General features: G+C 40.9%; 1 protein-coding gene across 5 annotated transcripts; it reads left to right on the plus strand.

Moving 5' to 3' along the window:
• The first annotated feature begins 2,083 nt into the window (after positions 1–2,083).
• Positions 2,084–17,610, plus strand: LOC102540138 (synaptonemal complex protein 3-like). 5 transcript variants are annotated; one of them, XM_072958155.1, is made up of 9 exons: positions 2,084–2,243; positions 9,649–9,833; positions 10,318–10,387; positions 10,546–10,580; positions 10,942–11,059; positions 11,936–12,035; positions 14,479–14,577; positions 17,001–17,105; positions 17,251–17,610. In XM_072958155.1, exons 2-9 carry the CDS (start codon positions 9,704–9,706, stop codon positions 17,302–17,304), a joined length of 711 nt encoding a protein of 236 aa, XP_072814256.1. In that variant the 5' UTR covers positions 2,084–2,243; positions 9,649–9,703; the 3' UTR covers positions 17,305–17,610. The 5 variants fall into 5 exon arrangements, with proteins under 5 accessions (XP_072814256.1, XP_072814257.1, XP_072814253.1 ...); XM_072958156.1 differs by lacking the exon at positions 2,084–2,243 and adding an exon at positions 8,175–8,198; XM_072958152.1 differs by lacking the exon at positions 2,084–2,243 and adding an exon at positions 8,694–8,772.
• Positions 17,611–23,877: the final 6,267 nt, after the last annotated feature.

Below are 23,877 nucleotides of genomic sequence, written 5' to 3' on the forward strand. Positions count from 1 at the left end.
CACTTTTGAAAGAGAATTGGATAGGGTACAGAATTCTAGGTTGATGGAATTTCTTTATCTCAACACTATTTAATTTCACTCCACTGTCTTCTTGCATGCATGGTTTCTGAGGAAAAGTGAGATGTGATTCTTATGTTTGCTCTTCTGTGGATTAAGTGCTCTTTTTACTCTGGCTTCTTTCAGAATTGTGTCTTCATATTTGATTTCAGGTAATTTAAAAATGATATGCCTAGGTGTGGTTTGGTTTTGTTTGTTTGTTTTACCTTTATCCTGCTTGATGTTCTGAGTTTCCTGGATCTGTGGTTTGGTGCCTTGACATCAATCTGGAAAAATTCTTGGTCATTAGTTTTTCAAAGCTTTCTTCTATTCCTTTTTCTTTTTCTTCTCCTTCTGGTATTCCCATTAGGTATATGTTATGCCTTTTGTAGTCATGCCACAGTTCCTGAATATTCTGGGTCTTTAAAAATCTTTTTCCTGTTGGCTATCAGTTTGTGAGTTTCTACTGAGATAGTCTCAAGCTCAGAGATTCTTTTCTCAACAATGTCCTGTCTACTAGTAATCCCATCAAAGGCAGTCTTAATGTTTTTAAAATAGTGTTTTTCATTTCCAGCATTTCTTTTTGATTCTTTCTTAAAATTTCCACCTCTCTGCTCACATTGCCTGTCTGAACTGCATGCTGTCTACTTTTATCAATTACATTCCTTAGCATATTAATCATAGTTATTTTAAATTCCTGGTTTGGTAATTCCAACATTCCTGCCATATATGAGTCTGGTCCTGATGCTTGCTTTATCTCTTCGAACTATATTTTTTGTTTTTTAGTATGTCTTGTAAATTTTTCTGGATATCGAGGCATGATGTACTGGGTAAAAGGAACTATTCTAAACAGGCCTTTACTAATATGGTGGTGAGGTGTGAGGGGAACGGAAGTATTCTACAGTCTTATGATTAGGTCTCAGTCTTTTAGCAAACCTGTGCATCTGCACTGTGAACTTCAGTGCTTATCGGGTAATATTTTTCCCCTTTCAGTGAGACAGAATGGCTAGAGTGGGCTGGACTTGGGTATTTCCTTTCCCTCTAGGTCAGATAGACTCTCATAATACACCAGCAGATGAGGAATGGGCTTGTTAAGAAGAGCAGAGTGCTCTGGCTATTTGAAAAGTATTCCTTTTGCCCTACCCCTGCCAGAAAAGCAAAGGGATTTTTCTCAGATATTCACTGTGGGAACCTGGGCGGAGGTAAATATTACATTTCCATGGGGACCCACCTATGAATGGTCATAGAAATATGGACGCTAAAGGTGATTCTGATGAGGGTTCACAATGAAAAAGGAGAGCTGGAGAGAAAGCAAATGTCTTCTTTGGGAATCCATAAATAATCATGATAAAATGTTGGCAGAAATCTGGATGGTAAAGGTCGTTCTGGTGATTTCTCAGACCAAAAGGAGGAAGAAGTTATTGAGTACTAAAGGAAAGGAGATCTTTCTTATAAAGGGGCAAAAAACTTAGTCGAATTGTGGTCCACTGTTTCCTGGAAAGAGAATTTTCAAGCAATACAATTGGATATTTAGCAGAAGAGATTTCTGAGTGATGTGGCTTGGATCCTCACTGTTGCTTAGAGTAAAATTCAAGGAGAGAGAGATGAAAGCAAGCAGGAATTACTGAGAAAAAGGGAATCAGACTTGGCAATTTATTACCCAGAGATGGGCTCTAGGTCCCAGTACCCCAAAGAGACCTGGAAGCCACCTGATTTGTGCACATGCACAGAGAGGGCTGGTCATTTGTTGTCAAGCAGAGGTGGACTGATCACAGGCAGGTGGACAACACCCCCCCACCCCGGAGTCCTGCACTGAGGTCCTGGCAGGGGCTTCTGACCTCACGCCTGGACCCTTCTGTGGCCGGCTGGTCCTTGGGACTGCACACGTGACCTCCCTGAAGGATCTGCATGCCCTGAAAACACACAGTGCTACCAGGGATCCTGTGGCTTCGGGTCCTGCCTGCGGTCCCCCCCTCCCCTCTGTCCTATGATCCTGATGCAGGCTGGCCCACGAACCACACCTTGAGAAACTCTGATGTAACTGGCAATTGTCCCCTGGGCGGGCATATATGGAAACGCTAAGAGAAAGAGCATGAATCAAGAAGGGAACCGAGTAAAACCAAGTCCTGGGGAGCTCTGCCATATAATTTCCCACTGGAGGAGGCAAACCTACTGAAGATACTGAGAAGTGACCAGAAGGACAAGAGGTAACAGAAGAATGTGTAGTTGTGGGAGCCAAAAGAAGATAGAAGGAGGGGAAAGAAAACCAAGGGAGTAGTCCACAGTATTGAATGCTGCTGTGAATTGAGTGAGATGAAGACCAGAGAATATTCATTTGATTTAGCCACATGTAGGCATTTGGTGACTTTCGGGTGAGGGCCATTTTAAGAGATGTGAGGGCCCACATTGGCTTACAGTATGTTAGAGAACACCTGGGAGGTGAGAAAATTGAGGTAACAAGCATAGACAAGTCTTGGTAGACCTTGGACTGCTAGGAGGAGGAGGAGGACGGGGGAGGTAGATTGGTTGGGTGTAGGGCCCAGGGACATTCATTTGAGTTGAAGGAGATTTGAGTATGTGAAAATGTTCATGGGACGGGTGGAAAAGAGAAAGAGAGGCCCAAGACAGAGGACGGAGAGAAATTAAGGATGAAATATTGGATGAGGTTCCTGGAAGACAGGAGGCCATGGGACCTAGAACACAGGGGCAGGGCCCTCTCTCCTCTGTGGGACAGGTTTGATAGCAGAAGTCTCTAGGGTTTCTGTCTGAATTGTTTGCTCAGAAAAATTAGGTTGAGTGAGTGGCTAAGCATGCGGAGGATTTGTGAAGGGAGGGAGAAGGATTAAATGTGGAGCAGAGTGGAAGAGGTTGAAAATGGCAAGTGGAGAGAGTGGGTTGACCACACAGAAATGGGATAACTTGGGGACAATTTGAGGGCCTAGTTGAGGCTGTAAATCGTCAATCCACTGTGGTACATGTTGACCATATTAGGCACTTCTCTGCACTGTGGCAGGAGCCAGCAAAGGAAGAGAGAGCTGCGTTTTCAGAGAAATTGGATTTTACCCAACAAATGCAGCAAAAGCCCAGGAAGTTATAGAGAAGGGGCTGACTGAGATGCTAGACTTTTACTCATGAGAAGACAGGAGGGGCCCTTCGATAGAGGAAAAGGAAAAAGGGCAGTGGAGTGGAACTTCTGATGAGGCTGGCAAATGGTTACAGTGGGGACAACCAGTCTAAAAGCGAGCTGGAAGGATAGGAGGTCGTGGTTCAAGTGCAGGATATCTGAAGGAAGGGTTTGGAAGATGGAGCCACTTCCAAGCATAGCCCTAGAAGTTGATGGACTTTGAATGGAGTAATGCAGGAGCAGTTTTTAAAAGACGACATTAAAGGAACTGAGATACCAGGGAATATGGGCAGGAGCTGGGGTGAGAAAATGTTCCAAAGTGTTCAGTGAATGTACACAGGTCACCAACAGGTAGATGGGAAGGCTGCTTCAGAGGTCTTCCTAGAAGATGAACGTGGCAAATTATGCCTTTGGTTCTTTTAAAGATAATTGTAAAAATATCAGTTAGCTATGTACAGTTGTGTCCCTGTCAAATCTTCTGAAGGTTGCTGATTTGTTTTGATGAGTGCAGTTATGTATGGAGAAGCAACAGCAGCAAGAGAAGGTCATGTTGTTTGTGCATGTAAAGGCTAGACAGACCAGAAAGGGAAGATTCCAGGCAATGGGAAGGATGGAAACTGGAGGAGAGGAGATGTGTAGTGGGGAGTGAGCAAGTAAGAGAGACAGTGGGGGAGAGCAGGCAACCACCACAAGGCTCTCCTTTGGGGACTTGGGGGAGAAACAGAGCTCTGCTCACAGGGGAGGTCTAGGAGGTTTTGCTTGGTGGCTTAAAATAAAAATAGTCTTTTAGCTATTTTTTTTTTCAGGGCTTGGCAGGGATGAGTCATCATGTCTGCTCTGAGTGTCGCCGTCACATCACCTGGGGTTGCTCAACTTGAGGGTAGAGAGGATTCCCATTCAAGACGTCTCGCTCACATGGCTGGCAAGCTGAGGCTGGTTATTGCCTGCAATCTCAGCTGGGGCTGTGGGATGGGAGCATCTGATTCTATCCCTGGGTTTCTCCATGGGCTACTTGGGCTTCCTCAAAGCATGGTACGTAGGTTGCAAGAACGAGCGTCCCAGAAAACCAGGGTGAGATTTCGTGACACTTTTATGACCTAGTCTCAGAAGACACAAATTGCCGCTTATGCTATACTGTCTTGGTCAAGGCAGTTTGAGGCCGCCTAAGTTCACAGAAGGGTATGTGGGTTCCACTCCTTGATGGAAGCAGAGCCAGAGTCACACTATGAGAAGAGCATGTGGGAGAGGAGATGGTGCTGTGGCCAGCTTTAGAAAATGCAATCTCCCACAAGCAGTTAAGTGGTCAACAATAATAACGGTATAACTTTTTGAATAACATAATTGAAAAGGTGGAACTAATTAGTACATATTAAAAACTACAGCATGATACTAGAAAATACACATTCTAAGGGATACAAAAAGCATTTACAAAAATTGAACATGTATTAGGTCACAAAGAAAACATCACTAAGTTCAACAAAATAGAGATGTTACAAACCACATGCTCTGATCATAGCACAGTATAACCAGAAATTATAAAAACTAAAAGATCCCTTCTCCGAAGACATTGAAAAATCTTCCATTAAAGAAATACCAGGTCAAACTGGAGATACGTGCAGAATTTATACAAATTATAGGAAGACTACTACATTTCAGAATAAATGAGCTATATTTAAAGCATTGGTCAGAGTAAATGCAGTCTTGAATACTCACATGTATGAAAGTGAAAGAATAAAAATAAATGAATGTAATTTTCAATTCAAGAGCTCAGTATGAAACACCAAATTAAGACAAAAGAAAGCACAAAGAAGGAAACAACACTAATATATAAAAGTAGACGTTAATGAGGGAGAAAAAAACCTAGATCAAGTGAATAAGTCAAAATTCTCTTTAAAAATGAATGAAAGCACTAGGCAATTTAATCAAGGGAAAAACATACATATGTATGGTACAATGGAAATAACAATACAGAAGAAATTTTGCAAATCAAAGGGTTTACTTTACACGTGTCTACTGAGATGAATCTGAAAAACTAAATGAAACACATAATTTTTTGAAAAAACACAATTTGCTGTAATTGACCCCAATGGGAACAAAGAGCTTCTTGAAGAGATAATGTCTAAGAAGAAAGAGAATTATGAAGAATTTAACCTACATGAGATCACTAGGCACAGGTAGTTTCATAGAGAATTTCTTCAAAATTTTAGGACCATACAGTCCCAACACTATGTGAGTTGATTTAGAGCAAAGAAAATGAAGGAAAACGTTGGATTTATGCTGACAATGTCAGCGGCATAAATTACAATTATTGTTCAGTGCCCCTTAACAAACACTAATGTAGAAGCCCCAAAATAAAATACTACCAAACAGACTCCAAAATCACGAGAGGAAAATGCACCAGGTTCCAAGCAAGGTTTATTCTGGGACTGCAAGGTGCAACACTAAGAAATCTTTTAATTTAGCATTTTAATAGGCCTAAGGGAAAAATTATGTAATTATTTGCAGAGATGCTGAACAAATCTTTGACAAAATCAGACAAAATTATAATAAAATGGAATCATACATAATTGGGAAAACCTGAGGCATTCCAACCACAGTCAAGAACAGTCTAAAAATGCCCAAAATGTCCATTACCACTTAATACTGTCCTGGAGGTTTTAAGCTATGCAATGAATGAGATGATCGAAATAGAGACTAACAAATGGAGAAGAAGGAAAATTATCTCTAGTCCCAGGTGACATGATAATATACCAAAAGAACCCTAGGGAATTGGGGGTAAAACTAACTGAAACACTAAAAGATTCTACAACGATGTAGGGTATAAAATGAAGATGCAGAAATCAAAAGTCGCCACATGCACACACACAAAAATGAGTTAGAAGATACAATGAAAGGCAAAACAAACTTCATTTATAAGAGCAGCAAAAAAGGAAAACATATTCAGGAATAAAATGAAGGCTTATCCAAAATCTACATTTTAAAATGCTGTAAAATGCTTCTTAAAGACACAAAAGTAGAGTTGGACTAGTGGGAAGAAATGCCTTGTTCCTTGTTAGGCCTTTCCAATCATCCTCCATGTGTTAGTTCTTGCAAAGCTCACTTATAGATTTAATGCAATCTCAATACGAATATCAAAAGTTCTCCCTACTTCACAATGACACCTGCACCCCAATGTTCATAGCAGCACTATTTACAATAGCCAAGACGTGGAAACAGCCTAAATGTCCATCAACAGATGACTGATAAAGAAGATGTGGTATATTTATACAATGGAATACTATTCAGCCATTAAAAAGAATAAAATAATGTCATTTGCAGCAACATGGATGGACCTAGAGAATGTCATTCTAAGTGAAGTAAGCCAGAAAGAGAAAGAAAAAATCATATGAGATCGCTCATATGTGGAATCTAAAAAACAAACAAACAAACAAACAAAAAACCCAAAGCATAAATACGAAACAGAAATAGACTCACAGACATAAAATACAAACTTGTGGTTGTCAAAGGGGTGGAGGGTGGGAAGGGATAGACGGGATTTCAATATTGCAGAATAGATAAACAAGATTATACTGTATAGCAGAGGGAAATATACACAAGATCTTATGGTAGCTCACAGAGAAAAAATGTGACAATGAATATATATATCTTCATGTATAACTGAAAAAGTGTGCTTTACATTGGAATTTGACACAACATTGTAAAATGATTATAAATCAATAAAAAAAGTTACAAAAAAAAAGTTCTCTTTTGCCCTGCCGGACATATCAAGATGATACAATACCTATGGAAAAATGCAAGTATAGGTACAAAAATGATGAAAATAAAGAGCTTCGAGGGAGAACTGCCCAACAAGATATTACAGTATGTGCCAAAGCCTCTATAATTAAGACAGTGTGGTGTTTGAATATGAGTAGACAGACGAACCAATGGAAACAAACAGCAAGTCCAGACTAGATCCAATAACATATGGAAATCTAGGGTATGATAACAGTGGTATTCTGAATCAGTGTAGTGTGGGCAAACACGGACGTTTTACTAAATGAACCGATCGTGAGGAAATTAACACTTTCTAACTTAAGTTTAACATTAACACTATTCAGTTAACGAAGATGTGAAGAGCAAATTTCCCCATAGAGGACATAATACAATTGGATCTCTATCTGATAACAACCAAAAAACAAATCAGTTCTACATGAACAAAGATGTTAAAATGCAAAATAAACTTTAAACAAGTGACTTACAAGAAAAAGAAGGAGAAAGATGTTATGCCCTGAAATAACTAAAGTTATTTTAGTTTTTTTTCTTTGGTGGTGGTGGGGAGATAATATGGTTTATTTATTTATTTTTAGAAGGGGTACTGAACCTTTTAGAAGAGGATTGAACCTATGACCTGGTGCATGCAAAGCATGCAGCGCTACCACTTGAGCTATAAATGACAAAGAAAGAGACAGGAAACCACAGGCATAAAGATTAGTATCCCAATATATAAACGACTTCTGTAAATGTATAAGAAGGCCATCCTACCGAATTGAAAAATGGTCATGACAGCCAGCGAGACCTGTCCTGGAAAAGGAAATTGAAATGGCCAATAAGCATCAAAAGAAAAAAGAGCTCAACCTTATAAGTGACTGGAGAAACGCAAAAGAATACCCCCACCCCACCCCACCCCACCCCCACACACGGAATTTCACACCCACTAAAGTGGCAACCTGAAGTCTGACTGCACCAAGTATTTGGTGAGTCTAGGGAGCCAATGAGCGCTCAGCCAGCCGGTGGAGGAAGGGAGGAAACAGTTTCGCCGTACTCACTAGCCTGCGACGACGACCCAGCCGTCCACTCCCTTAAGCTTGCAAAACATGTTGCGCGTGGGCCGGACATTAGAATATCCCCAGCATCACTGCTTTTCGGGGCTCTAAAGCAGAAAGTATCCCGACGTGCAGGAACCAGAAAACGGAGGAGCGAACTGAGGCGTGGTTCCACAACGGTCTAGGATGCGGCGGGGGAAATGAAAGCACTGTGGCTCCAGGTCCTAATACAGGTAGCGCTGGTGACACCACGTTGAGTGAAAAGAGCAAGGGGCAGAATACCAGAGAGAATGGGCTGCAATTTAGCGTCACACGCAGACAGCGCCAGAGTAAGCAAGGATGGTGAAGGATGCACACACGTGTCCTTAAAAGACGAAAACCCAAACCTGGAAGACGGGGGTGGGAGGGTTCCCCCAGTACGCGCCTGCGGCTGGGCTATTCCTCCGCAAGGGGAAGGGGTGAGTGGAGAGGACCCCAGGAGGAGGGTGACTAGGAGTCACCAGGGGGGTGGAGGCTTGAGCACCTGTTCCTGGCTCCCGTGTCCTCTTGTGACTTCCCAGGAAGAAGGCCCGGGAAACGCCCTCTGAACGGAGGTCCTGGAACCCCCGGCGCAGGTCCCCAGCCTGGGCACCTTCCGCGGAGGGCGGTCCGGCCAGGGGGCGGGGGCTCGGGCGAGGCCCCGCCTCCCGCGTGCGCGCTGTGCCGGCCAATCAGCGCCGCTCCCGCCCAGGAGAGGCCTGCTGGCTCCTGAGGGCTGTCGGGAGGCCCTCAGAGGAGCGTCGCGGAGGTCGCGGTGTGGAGGTCTTGGTGCGGCCGGGGGCGGGGCCGGGGCCGGGGCCGGGGCCGGCGGCGGGGGCGGGTGGTGGGATGGAGGGAGGGGCAGAGAGATGGAGGGGCCGCAGGGAGGCCTGGAGCGGGGGTGGGGGCGGGGGGGGGGGAGCGGGGCGGGCGGGGTGAGGGGAGGCCGGCGGGCCGCACTGTGCGACCTGGGCCGGCCGGGCGGCGGGGGGACGGGGCGTCTCCTCAGACGTGAGGGGACCCGGCTGTGGAGCGGGGGCGGCCAGGCTGGCCGGTGAGGTGGCGTCCCCCGGGGCTGCCACAGGACGGGGCGAGGCCCCTGAGGGCGGGGGCGGGTCGGACGGTCCCCACGTCCCGGGAGGGTGCGGGCGGGTGCACAGGGGCCGTCCGCCCGCGGCCCCCGTCCTTCCTGCCCGGTGGCCCGGCGGGTCAGTCCGGGCCCGCGAGGTCGTCCTGGGGCCCACTCGGCGTGTGGGGAAGCCTCCCCCTCCTACCTCCCCCCCACCCCCCCGCCCCGACCTGACCGTCCCGGGCCAGGCGCAGACTGGTTTATCCCCCATCCGTCCCGAGGGACCCTTAGTTGGGTCCTGCCCGTGGCCGGGCCTCCCGCCGGGAACCGAGGGCCAGGGGCGGCCTCTGTCCCTCCCTCCGTAGGGGCCAGAATCTGGCGGAGGGGCCCGGCGCTCAGATGTCCGCGGGCGCGGGGTGGGTTGTGTGTGGGGCGCAGGCGCCAGCCCTCCGTCCAGCCCCGGAGGAGGGGCTCGCAGTCACCACCTGCTTTGTCCGCTCCTGGTCCAGCCGGAGACACGCGGGCACGCACACTCTGATGTGCGCAGAGGACCCTTGCCGGGCATCGCTCGTTGACCCTGTGCCCGTTTCTTTAAGTTTGTGCTCACAAGGTGCAGGAGAGCTGTCTCTGCCTGGGAAGAGACACTTAGGGATGGCGCCGGCTGAGAGGAAGCGCCTGGGGAGGGCTGCGAAGGCCCCGGTGGAGGCTCAGGGTATGGCAGCCTGTGACTTCGGGAGACAAGAGAGAAGAGAGCCGCGTGGGTCAGAGGGTGTTCCGGAAGGTACGTATGGTCCATCGGACGCCTTTGCGGATAACAGCGCACGGGGGCAGGGGCCGTGTCCCTCAGGTCACTGCTCTGAGTCCTCGACATTGTAGCCAGTGAAATCCATGTGCCTGCAAAGCCGTGTCGGGTCCTGGGGGTTGCCCACTCCATCCTCCTATTGGACACCCGGATTGCAGAAGCTTACATGGCAGCTCTTCCTCATGCTTGCAGGCCCTTCTTTCCCAAATATCTCTTCTGGGCTACATGATTTATGCTGACATTAAACCCTGAAAGGCTTGTAACAGTGTCTCCATAAAAAGGACCCGGTCCCTGATCTGACTTCATCTGACCTGCACATACGTGAGTCCTTTCATATGTCTGCTTTAACAGCTCTTGGTGGCACTAAGCCTGAAACCCTCCCCACTGAGGATATTTCTCCGTGAAAACTGATCACAATACCATGCTTCGTTTTAAAGTGTTTTCCATTTTTATTTCAATGTAGGAAACAACCGAGTCACTGATAATTATGGGGGAATAAATCCTTCTCCAGGAACATTGGAGGAAGACTTGCGGTAATGTTTTTATGGCAATTTTCACCTGCTAGGTAAAGTCCACTTGGCTCATGTAACAAGTATTCTCTGTGAAGTCCTTGCATGGGGCATTTCTTTCATAACAAGTATGGTCTTTCATGTATCTTTATTTAATAATGTTTGATATAACTTCTTCACAGGAATGAAGTACGGGAGATGCTGGAAGGATTTCAAGGTACGTTTGAGTGATATTTACAACTAGAGAACATTGTTTTAAACTATATAGCTTTTATAAATGGAAATGTTTATCCCTGGATTACATCCGTTGCCCTCAGATACTTTTTTTTTTTCTAGACAGGTATTTAGTGTGATTCGACGTTACAGGTTTCCGTTACTTGCCTTTTGAGTTGTTGATGTGGGAAGTGAAAATGATACTAACAGTGATGCCAGTCTTGCTTTTTGAAATGATGCCTGTCTTATACCTTTTAAATGTCTTTGCATATTGCTGAGGCGGCATTTACCCATTTTGATTTGAATATATGGGAAGAAAATAATTTTCAACATTAATCTTTAATGAATAAATATTTTCTATGTAGATGACATTAAACGGGCTCTTCTTGCAAAGAGAAAAATGTTTGAGATGAATATGAAAGCTTCTATCAGCACCACTAATGCAAAAATTGGGCATGTTTGGAAAGCACAACTAGAACAAAGGTAAAGTTGGTGGTTTTTTTCAGCCACAACAACATTTGTATAATTTCTTAGTGTTCACTGGTGCAGATAACCTAAGGCAAATACTATCATATTGCATTTTCCAGTGAAAAACACATTTTGCTTGATTTTTTCCCTAAGCAGATAAATTCTTTAGTTCGGTAACCTCACTCCTTAACAGAATTGAGATGTATTTCCTAGAAGCCACTAAAGATGACCTTTTCCCCCCTTTCAAATAACAATTGAGTTTTTGTCAGATGAAATTAATTTATATTCATTCTACACCCATACTAGCTGAACGTAAGGTAAATGTCTTCAATCATTATCCTTGTGATAGTTAATTGTATTGTTATGTAGAAAAGGTTAATCTTATATTGTGAAAAGTTCGTCAATTTTAGCGGAACTGTGTTCACAGTTCTTTTTTCAAAATCATTGTTGTGCCAAAGAGGGGAAGTATTTGAGTGAAATATTCCTGTTTGGACATCTCTGATGAATGGATGTAGTAACCTCATCGAATCTACTTACTGTATTAGAACACACAAGTTACTCAGTAAGAAGAAGTGAAAAGTAAACTGCTTTCAGATGAATGAATTTTTATGGGAAATTTATAGTACAGTAAATCTTCATTAGTTTTCAGGAGGTAGAGAGCACGTGACATAGCATTTGTGTTATTCAGTTAGGAATAGTCATTTTGGAATTAAAGAGTAAATCATCTACTTAACCTTTCTGTTTCCCATGAGACTGTTTTAGCTGCTGTTATGCTGTCACTGCCTTCTCCTTGTATAGTGTAAATTGTGTCAGGTCAGTTTTGTTTTGAGTGTGGTTAATGTTTTCTCATATCTTATGAAGTATGACAGTGCTCATTGTTACGTTTTACAGGCAGAATCTTCATCTCCGATATTCTCGGCAGCTTCGGACTTTGCTTCGGGAGTGGAATATAGACGTGCAGAAAGCCCAGGAACAAGAAGAAAAACTAGCTGTTGGTATCAGCCTTAGCTTTCACATTAGCTCGTTGTATCAAAGTCTCGAGTAGCAGTAGCTCAGGCAATAATACAGGAGAGAAGGTAGAGCCCATGAACCCAGAGTGGAAGATGTAGTGATGGGAGCCTGAATGTTCTGTTTCGGTTGCTTCTGTCTGTTTAGTGGAAATAGTAAGTTTACCAGTTGGGAGTTAGGACGGTGGAGGAAGTTGTTGCCTTTTGAAGGCAGAGAAGGCGGGTTAGAATTGTTTCCCCCCCCCCCCCCCCCCCCGAGAGGACTAGGGAAATCTTGTTGCCAGGCAGCATTAGGGATCTAACTTAGGTTAGTGTCATAGTGACCGTGAATTTAAAGTGTGAGACGACTTGGCATAGTTGTGGCAGAGCAGCTGGAGAGGTGGATTTTCCCCAGGTTGGGGTTTAGCCGTGCAGATTGACAGAGTGAGAAGGGGCCAAGGTACGTGTGCAAGGGCATAGGTATAATGATTGACCATGGAATTTAAGCTGGGAAGGAGGAAAGGGGAGGTCATGAGAGTCGGGGCTGGGGACAGTGAAAAGTCTTAGGATCCCGACAGAGTATTGATTGAACTACATGTAGCAAGGAAGGGAATGAACTACAAGCTGGGAGGTAGTGATTGAACGCTGGGAGACATGGAGAAACAGCATAGTGCAGTGGTCAAGAGCCTGGACTCTGGAACCATACATGTTTGGGATGCAATTCTGTTTGACCAGCGGTAGCTGTGAAACCAAGGACAGATTGTTTGCCTCTCTGCCTGAGTCTCCTCATCCATGAAAGGGGACACACTAAGAGTCCCTACCTCGTAGAGCTGTTTTGAGGTTTGGTGGGGCTTTTTTGAATTTTTTTTTATTGATGTATAGTCAGTTTACAATGTTCTGTCAATTTCTGGTGCACAGCACAATTTTTCAGTCATACATGGATCTACATATATTCATTTTCATACTCTTTTTCACTGCAAGCTACTACAAGATATTGAATATGGTTCCCTGTGGCATACAGAATAAATTTGTTTATCTATTTTATATATACCAGTCAGTATCTACAAATCTCGTACTCCCAGTTTATCCCTTCCCACTCCCTTCCCTGCTGGCAACCACAAGTCTGTATCCTATGTCTGTGAGTCTGTTTCTGTTTTATATGTGAGTTCATTTGTCTTTTTTTTTCTTTTTTAGATTCCACATGTGAGTGTTATCATATGGTATTTTTCTTTCTCTTTCTGGCTTATTTCACTTAGAATGACATTCTCCAGGGACATCCATGTGGCTGCAAATGGCATTATTCTTATCATTTTTATGGCTGAGTAGTATTCCATTGCATAAATATACCACATCTTCTTTATCCAGTCATCTGTCGATGGACATTTAGGTTGTTTCCATGTCTTGGCTATTGTAAATAGTGCTGCTATGAACATTGGGGTGCAGGTGTCTTTTTGAATTAAGGTTCCCTCTGGATATATGCCCAGGAGTGGGATTGCTGGGTCATCCAATAAGTCTATTTTTAGTCTTTCGAGGAATCTCCATGCTGTTTTCCACAGTGGCTGCACCAACCTGCATTCCCACCAACAGTGTAGGAGCGTTCCGTTTTCTCCACAGCCTCTCCAGTATTTCTCATTTGTGGACTTTTGAATGGTGGCCATTCTGACTGGTGTGAGGTGATACCTCATTGTAGTTTTGACGTGCATTTCTCTGATAATTAGTGATCTTGAGCATTTTTGCATGTGCCTATCGGTCGTACATTATGTCTTCATTGGAGAATTGCTGTTTTGAGTTTTAAATGAGATCATATATAAGAAGTTTATTTTAAATGGTTTGGGAAAGTACCTGACGAATAGTTCCCATGTAAGTGTTTGCTCTTGTTAAGATCATGTAGATGTTGCAGTTACTGGGAAAGACAGAATCCAGGGTATGACTGTGTAATGACTAGTGAGGGGCTAATGTAGGGAAGAGGTCAAGATTATTGTTGGAGATGAGGTCAAAGGGCAGAAAGGCTAGCATTATTGGAAGGGCCATCTGTGTGCACATTGAAATGATCAAGAAGTAATACATGTTTTGAGTATTGTTAAGAAAGAATGGTCCTCTGTAATTACTGATTGGAAGGATCATTAGGTGGCGTTTGCCTACCTGTGGTAAACACATTATTGGAAGGGTCATTTGTGAGTTTTGAAATCAAGAATCAAAACATGTTTTCATGATTGGTAAGAAAGAAATTCTCCTACTCAATGACTGTTAAGATAGGATTATGATATGGTTTTGTAGAGAAGTAGTAAGCACAATTATCTAAACTTGGTCATAAAAGTTGTTAAAACGGGAAATGCTAACAAGCATTGAGTTAAAGAGTGTTCCTTTTAAATGTAATGTATAATTATGCTCTCCAAATATTAAATGTTACCCACATTTTATCACTTTCCTATTCTGTTGTATTTGTAGAACATGTTTCGAGAGCAACGAAAGATTCTTCGACAAGCTAGAATTGTTCAGTACCAGAGACTGAAAAAAATGAAGAATTTATACGAGCAGTTCTTAAAGGTCTGTTTTGTTTGGTAACACACTAGATTCTTATAAAAATAATCTGTGTGTAAAAGTAGAAGATAGTATGTTTCTTTCCATATGTATGGGAAATGAACGTTTAGGTTGTTCTGTTAAATTGTTAACCGTTTTACACTTTGAATTCATTGTTCTGGATTTAACAAAATTAGTAAATGTGTTCTTGGTTTTAGGATTCACTAATAGTTTTGGGGGAGTCAGTTAAAACAGGAAACTGTGAACTGGGAATTTTATCTAAGCATATATGTAGCATGAAGAAAACTGATACTTTATTTACAGTTTAATCATAACCTTATTGTTCAACAATCAGTTTTTAAGAGATCAGCAACAAATATATAGTGGAAAGTAGGAAGTTTATAAATCATTCCTAGATGTCTTTTGCTTGTCTTATGTTAACAGTTACTGCTAAATATGAAGCAGGCAATTGTAATTAATGAATAACTCTTCTATTTTCAGATGTATTATATGAGTGTTTATGCCATATCTGCTTTTAGAATATGTGACTAATAATGACCTTCTATATAAACTTATAATCATATGAGGCCTAAGTGTACAACTGAATGAAAAACCCAGAGGAAGACTTAATGTTTGTGGGTTGAGAATGATCTGCCGAGATATTTGCACATTAGCACATTGCCCTTTTCTCCCCGCAGATATGTGTGTACTGTGTATGCTTATCTAGGAATAGATGGAATCCTGCACATTACCCTTCTTTTTTGGTGGTGGGCAGGGCTGGGAAGTGTTCTTTTCTAATGATAATCTTATTCAAAAACATGATGTTAATGTCACTCTCTTTAATTGAGATGGTTTAGGTAAACTAGCAAAAGGCTTTTAAAATAGATATTCTTTAAAGAACTTTAGAATCATATGTCTACAAAGGAGTTATTTTAAAGGCATATCTAAGTAGACAAGATGTTGCTCTAATGCTCCCTGAGAACCGTTTACTGATTGGTGTGCAGATCTGATAAAGTACCCAAGAAGATTGCTTCTAAAGGTTATTACTAAAGGCCAGCACTTATGGTAGTAACGTTAGTGTTGTCTTTGGCTCCTCCAAGTCCCTTGTCCTTCCCACCCAGCAATTACTAGGCCCTGCAATTTTCACCTCTGCAACTGTACTTTAGTTTCTTTCTTCCTTTTTTTTTTTTATTGAAGTATAGTTGATTTACAGTATTGTGTTAGTTTCAGGTGTACAGCAAAGTGATTCAGTTATATATATATCTATACTTTTCCAGACTATTTCCCATTACAGCTTACTACAAGGCATTGAATGTAGTTCCCTGTGTCATACAGTAAATCCTTCTTGCTTATTTACTTTAGGTGTAGTAGTTTGTATCTGTTTAATTTCTTTCTTTGAATTCCCGCTGCTGCTGCCCTGGTTCAGGACCTCACCATTCCTTGCTTGTACTGTTACACTGTTTCCTGATTTCTGTCTTCTCCAATCCATCCTTCGCAGTTCTGCAACATGATCTTCCAACAGGTATCCCTTCCCTCCTGAAAACCTGTCATTAGCTGCCCAAGTTTAAATCCTCAGGTATTCAACGTGTCCCCCATAACAAAACCCTCTCTTTGTAGTTTCATACTTACATTCTTTTTTTCCTCCCACCCCTCCAGAGTAGTTGCTTTCTCTGCACTAAGTCACCATTACCTCCTGGCTTTGCTTATGCTCCTGCCCTAGATTACGTTTAATTCTCTCTTTCCTTTACCTAGTGAAATCTTATTCTTTCTGCCAACTAAATCAGAATCAATCTTATTTTCCATTACATGGATTTGGCAAGTTGTGTTTCCTTAATTGCTATAAAGTGTTTGTGTTTGATGTTTTTAATCTCTAATTTAAAAAATTAAAAAACCCAGGTAGGCCTGGAAACTCCCCCTCCCTCGGCCCTGGAAGACTACTATTCAGATTGGATGTACTAGATCACCATTTGTTGAATGAGTAATAAATATTTAAAACGTAGGTTTGTTTTTCATAGCTTAATGAGGTCACATCACAGATCATTTTATTCTCTCGAGCAGAACCATGTTACATTGATTATTATAAGTGCATTGTTACCTGGTGTTTAGACAGCTTATGAGAGAGTTTTTAAGTTGTGGTATTTCATTCTGTGGGACTGTCATTCTCTTTTTTCTTTTTTTGCTCCACCGTGACCTTAAGTGTTTGTTAACAGTTTTGAGCAAAGGGTACTTCTGTTGTACCGCTATAATAATCATATTTGACTCAAAAACGACATTTAGATTTCTTAAGTGGGTATTTTGATCTCCATGATTTGTTGTAATGTTTTTATTTGGAATAAATAATGAGTATCCTTTGAGTATTAGGACTTGTTACTTTTGAAATTTAATGGTACGTGTTTAGAACGTGAGATGAAAAGTGGTGCTTCATCACTGAACTAGGCTTTTTGTTTTAGAGTATGGAGGAGTTAGACAAGGATCATGAACTTCTTCTTACTGATGAGCAAAGCGAAGTTAGACAAGAAATGGCCAAGCTGCAGAACAAAATTATGCTGGAAGCTGTAAGTAGTGTATACTTGATATTAAGAACTATGGAGGGATGTGAGCATTGGGGTAAAGTTTTTGTTGTTGTTGTTGTTTTACAGAATGCGTATAACAATTACCTAAATAATATGCAAATATTTAATATTTCCTTTCTTGAAACAGCAACACCTAGACCTGGCAGTGGTTGAAAGTTATCTCCAAACCCTGTTACTCTGAGGACCTTGAAGAAAGAAGTGGAAGCTAAATTACATGACACAAATGTAACATCAGCCACGCTGAATCACATTACAGTCATTTAAACATTGTAGCGCAAGTCAGTATAGCCTGTTTATCATAGCCTGTTCGTGAAGTGCAAGACCCTCCTTTCTGTTTAAACTCACATGAAACAGAAACAGTTTGTGACTATAATCAGCAATTCCCAAATTATATGTATCAAGCTTTCAGCCCTTTTTGTCAGTAATGCTGACGTTCTGTACCTAACACTGTCAAATGACTTTTAGCAATAAAGATGATTTAATTTTAGGTTTAGCCTCAGTGCATCTGTATCAGCCCCAAAAGTTTCAGCAGCACAGGTATAGAAAGAAGGCTACATTGTTCTTCCTTAAGGAAAAAAATCAAGGACTATAAAATCCATTTGATCTGTGCACCACTTTGTATTTACTCATTCGTTTACAGAGCCGATTCCACTGGGGAAAATTATTTCAAAGGAAAATCTCCTCTATTGCCATATAGAAATTATTAAAAGCATCTTAAATTTCTGTTTTTGAATAAACTGAACTGCTAAAAACCATTAAGGGAAGAGAACTAGCTACATAAATATCAGTGCTGAGACATGGGTTTGTGAATATGTCATTTCCACAAAGACATCACAATGTCATTTAACTGGTGTTGGTCCAGTATTAAATGACACCTGCCCTTAGCACAGATTGAAAGTGCTTCATTAATATATACATACACATAATTACTTACAGTCCAAGTGTTTCACACCTGTCTTTACATACAAATTACCTAGAGTGCTTGTTTTCAAGTTTAATATTCATTGACTATGTGAAACATTGATTTTGAATTCATCTAAAAACTTGAATAATTAATTCTTGTGCCTTTCCTTTTGTAATGGGCATTTTTTTTTGCATTTAAGGACATAACACTCTCTTCATTTGGACACATGTTATTTAATCAACATGGTATTGTTTTGGAATATATTTGAAAGGAGTCAGTTAAATGTGTTCTTTTTCTGAGTTACTGAAATTGCTTTCATGAATCATTCAAAACAAAATATTCCCATTTGGAGGGGAGGAGTGACTTTTTCTTGTTTTTCTGTGTGTTTTTCACTTTAATCCTGGCCCCTAATACCACTCTCCTCTTTGTTTCAAGGTTTTCCAACTTTTTAAAAGCAAGCCAGTATAGATTCTCTTTTTCTAACTCTAATAATCTATATAGGAGTAAGTGACTCCTCCACCGTTATCCACTATATGACATTACAGAGAGAGTTTAATTGCTCAATTTTGCATTTCCTTTCTTTCTTTCTTCCTTTCTTTCTTTCTTTCTTCCTTTCTTTCTTTCTTTCTTTCTTTCTTCCTTCCTTCCTTCCTTCCTTCCTTCCTTTCTTTCTTTCTTTCCTTCTTTCTTTCTTCCTTCCTTTCTTTCTTTCTTTCTTCCTTTCTTTCTTTCTTTCTTTCTTTCTTTCTTTCTTTCTTTCTTTCTTTCTTTCTTTCTTTCTTTCTTTCTTTCTTCTTCTTTCTTTCCTTCTTCCTTCCTTTCTTTCTTTCTTTCTTTCTTTCTTTCTTTCTTTCTTTCTTTCTTTCTTTCTTTCTTTCTTCCTTCCTTCCTTCCTTCCTTCCTTCCTTCCTTCCTTCCTTCCTTCCTTCCTTTTCTTTCTTTCTTTCTTTCTTTCTTTCTTTCTTTCTTTCTTTCTTTCTTTCTTTCTTTCTTTCTTTCTTTCTTTCTTTCTTTCTTTCTTTTCTTTCTTTTCTTTCTTTTCTTTCTTTTTTGTAAAGGACTCTCCTTTTAACCCAAAGCATGTGTTGGTATATACATGTAAAGCTCTATTTCGGACTTCTCAGAAGGTCTTCATTTGAGAATTTTGCCATTAGACACATAGGCAAAGTAAGTATTCCAAAGGTCCTTGTGGGAGTTCTAGTGTTAACCTAATTTTATGTGAGAGTGCAGAGGCAATGATCAGTACATAATGTACTTAGTGATCACACATTTGACATTTCTCTCATCCCATTACAACCTCAAATGAGTAAATACCTACCTGAAGCATTTTTGGCTGATATGCTCAAGGGGAGAAATATTTTGCCATTACTTACATATTTATATAAAATGTGCCAGCATGTATATTATTTATGTACATTATAATCATATATATATAGTCTAATAGATCTCTCTCTATATATATATGTGTGTGTGTGTGTGTGCGTATGCATGTATGTATGTATGTATGTGTATATATGTATGCATACACAGACTTTATCTTTTAGAACAGTTTGAGGTTCACAGTAAAACTGAGTGGAAGTTACAGAGACTTCCCATGTACTTCCTGTCACCAAACACCCACAGTGATGAGCTTACATTGGCATGTTATTATCACCCATAGTGCATACTTTACAGTAGAGTTCACCTTTGGGTACTATTTTTCTTTTTCAGTGAGCAGTTGTCTTTCATGTCACCTGTCCCTAGCCACTGTTTGATTTTTCATAAAAGGGAGCATTAAATGCCCACTATTTTGTGACAAAGAAACTTTAACTCAGAATATCAGGAAAAGTAACCCTAAAGCAAATGTCAAGATTCATTTTTTTCCCTCTCCAAACTGGTAAGACAGATTTCTTTTACTAAATACAAATTTTAGACAATTGCAGTTAGAGCTTCTAAATTGTAAATTCTAGCTGGTAGACTAATGCACGTTTCCTTTTGTTCCAAAGTAACTAAACACCTACTTTGCAAAAGTGGCTAATGTCAAGGAAGTAATTCCTTCCAATATCGTTTGAGTCAACAAGTGCAGCCATGCACTTATGTAGTACCATGATATAATACTTCAATTTACAGTCATCAGAATAAGTGTCACCCTTTTTTTTTGCAATCAAAATGAGCATGGCAAAAATCCTTCATGTCCTGATTTTATTATCTAATCCTTCAGCAGCGTAACCCCAAATGTCTGATGAGGATTTCTTTTTTGGCACAGAGATTGCTCTTTTGATTCCAGTGGTTCCCTTTCTTATCCTCAGGGTTGAAATTGACTTTTTGACCATATTTCTGATTAAATGTACAGAGTGCTGCACTCTCACTCTGATCCTACCTGTGAACTTAAATATTGAGGATTACACTGGGGGTGTCTCCTCTTCTCCTTTGGCTATTAGTCAGTTACTAAGCTTGTGAACCTGATCAGGTGCTTGACAACGTGATGTCTTGAAGACTATCAAAATGAAGATGTCTTGACATTTTACAGGCACAAAACCCTGAATATGCCATCATACAAACGATGCCATGACCTTTAGAAGCAAAAACAAAATGTAAAAGGTTTTTACAAGTCTATCTTTTCTAAAGCAGTGGCTATTTTCCTGGTATCCCTTAAATCTCAAACGCTAGCCTAACAAACTTTCACTGAAGATAGTACATCTTAGAGTGCTTCCCTGTATTTCATAGTTGAACCTCACTGGAGTTGCATGGACTATGCAGGGCATTTCCGTACAATGACAGAGACTGAGTCACAGAGGTAAAAGGACTAGGCTGAAATGCTAAAGCTTGAAAGCCACGGAAACCAGCCCTTCTGACTCCAGCTTCTGTCAACTTTCTGCTGTGCAAAGAAGCCACGGATCTTCTACCCGAAGGGTCCATCAGTCATTACCATGTAGTCATCTCATTCTGTCAGATAATTATCTTATTCTTTTGGGGTTATTTCTAAGGATATAAAAGTCTTGAAATAAACACCATAGTTGAGGAGAGGCACATAGAAAACTGTGGTTCATGCAAAATGTAGGGGCATCCTCAAAGATAGCTCTTTTCAAAGTTTACCCACAAACCGGAGGGCAGGTGGTTTCCTCCAGCAACTGAAGTCCAGGAGAAAAAGGAGCCTCCTGCCTTTGCCTTTTGAACAGGGGATTTTCCTGACCCAGTAGGGACAAACCTTCATGTTATCTCCCTGACTTCACTTGAATGACTCCTTCTTGCCTCCCGCCCACCCCCTCTTTTAAAAATTGAGGTATAACTGATATGTAACATGTTAGTTTCAAGTGTACAATGTAGTGATTCCATATTTGTATATATTGCGAAATGATCACCACTGTAAAAACTAGTGAACAGCTTTGTCCCCTGCAGATGTCCTAGCGATGCCTAAAGGCACACTGCCTTTGTTTGACATGGCGTTTTACAGAAAACTCAAATTTGACTTATGTAGACAGGGCTTGCATCCTCAGTTCACCATAGTGCCCACAACTGGGGTAAACCAGGCCAGTTCATGCCTTTACAAAATTGACCTTGGAATCTTTTCCTACCTAATACTTTAGCTACGTATTACCAGTTCCATATGGTAATACATCTCTAAGTACATAAAGGAGATTCTAATGTAGATATTCAGATATTTTGAATGATCACCTCTATATATTAAATTTGGATTGCTTTGTAGCCTTGAAAGTATATTTTTGGGGTTAGCAGATCAAATAAATATTCTAGTTTCCGGACACTTTTTAGAATATTGACTGAAAAGCTGTTTCACTGGTCACCTCAGAGGGTTAATAATTACATCTCACCACCACAGGAAGAATGGAAGACTTCTGAATGGACTAAGAACGAATACAAATTTATTAATTTATTTGAGGAATAGTGTAGTTATGCCAAAGTAAAGGATAATCGGGGGTGCTCCAATGGTCCGCAGACTTAGCACAGACCAGACAGAGAGTTTTTAAAAGTTAAATTTTACAAACAGGGTGAGATTTTCCGAATTATCAAAAGATTCACTGCAGGGTTTCCTTCATGTACTCTCTTGTGTGCTAGTGTAATACTAGCCAATTGATAAAGCCGACCGAGACGCAGAAAAATGCAACACGATTGTTCAGAACCACCAAGAACTGAAGAGCAAACATGAGGATAACACATCCCAGCAAAATATCAAATTGGATAACGCTGCATTTTCCTATGTGGAGGTGGTACCGATGATGATTCTTCTTCCTTGGATGATTAGGTTACTCGCTTAAGCCCTAACATTCTGTATTTTATAACCATTTTGGAAAATGTATGGGTAATCCACATCCCTTTGTTAAGCACAGTGTAATCAATGCAAATTTAATCTTTGCTTGGTGACCCACAGTCATCATTATGAATACAAATGATGTGCTCTTCTCAGAGACCTACAGATACATAGGTCTGCTTGCTTCTCACGCAGAGTGGTCTTAGAACCCTGTGCTTGGTTGTCCTGTCTGATGGCCTTTGTTTCCTGAGTAGTGGCTGACAGTTCTTGATGCATCAAATTTCCACTTCAACTAGCGCTGCCCCCATCAAATTTGATGCTATCCATTGCAAGCTGGTGATCATTTCATCATGGTAATAACAAGCTTGTCTGTAGTCCTGTGGCAGAGTAAAAAGATTTAGACATCTTCCACTGTTTCTTTTCTTTTGGGGGGGGGGTGAGGAGTGAGAAAAGTGTAGTTCCTTTTGAGGTACCTAGTTGTGTTTTTGAGGCTGTCGTTTGTTGGCAGCTTGGCCTCCAGCTACCAAGAGCTTCTACTGTGTGTAGAAGTGTGGGCCATTTCTACACACAATACAATGATTTGCAGGTTATGAGAAGCAATGTTAATTACACTTCAGAAGCATTTACTGTACAGGTTTTAGAAATTGAGGCTGCTGCTGTCTCATTATGCTGATTTCATAATGATGAAATGATTCTTAAGCATAGTGTTACCTGACATCTGTTAAAATAAATAAGACCTCAGCAGGCAATTGCTTACTTACCACTGCTGCCAATGGAACAATATACTTGTCTAAAACAATTATAAAAATATTAGTCTAAAAATAAAAGAACCTGGCCAGTAAACACAGTGACTTGAAGATGCAGTTCACTTTTGGTCATACGAGGTACGTATAAGAAAGTAAGTGAATTATCCATCTGTGAATTCACGTGAATGTAACTTGATGAAAAATCACTGTATATTTATTTCACTAATAAATTTTAAATGTTTTAGCTTTTATTTTTAAGGCGGAGAATTAGTTACAACTTTGATTCAAGATTCAGGCAGATAAGGATAAAGAGAGCATTTAATGTGCTGCTTAATATAGGAATACTGATTCTCAGACTTTTCCAATTCATGACTGAGGAGCCTATTAAGGTTTCTAATACTGAAATTCCTCAATGTCAGAAGATTGTCATGTATAACAACAGTTAAAGCAATAATTAAAGAACTTCCTTTATAGGAAAGTAGTTGGTCTCCCTGAATACAACATGAACACATATCACGGGTCTCAATAGTTTCCCTTGAGCAAAACAGCCAACCATTTTTATTGTGTGATGACATCACAGAGGAAAACCCACCCCTTGTGTGAGTCTTTTCCAGCCCGGTGTCCCAGGACCAAGGGCTTTATATCACGAGTCATCAATTAAAAGGATTTCTCACCACCTGGTTGTGCACGTCTTAAGCAAAGTCACACTCAAACATTAGGGTGCCAAGGCAAGGAAACTTTTCAAACACACTAGTCGCTGACTTCTTTTTCTTCTTTAAACATTTTTTATTGATTTATAATCATTTTACAATGTTGTGTCAAATTCTAGTGTTCAGCACAATTGTTCAGTCATACATG

The sequence above is a fragment of the Vicugna pacos genome, unplaced genomic scaffold (genome assembly GCF_048564905.1).
Source record: "Vicugna pacos unplaced genomic scaffold, VicPac4 scaffold_204, whole genome shotgun sequence".
NCBI classification, from domain to species: Eukaryota; Metazoa; Chordata; class Mammalia; order Artiodactyla; family Camelidae; genus Vicugna; species Vicugna pacos.

What these genes read in the sequence shown, in the direction of transcription:
- LOC102540138 (XM_072958155.1), top strand. Translation starts at nt 9,704, where the DNA reads ATGGCGCCGGCTGAGAGGAAGCGCCTGGGGAGGGCTGCGAAGGCCCCG. An exon ending in ACATTGGAGGAAGACTTGCG is followed by an intron (nt 10,388 to 10,545) that starts GTAATGTTTTTA and finishes ACTTCTTCACAG; the next exon opens with GAATGAAGTACGGGAGATGC. An exon ending in ACAAAATTATGCTGGAAGCT is followed by an intron (nt 17,106 to 17,250) that starts GTAAGTAGTGTA and finishes TTCTTGAAACAG; the next exon opens with CAACACCTAGACCTGGCAGT.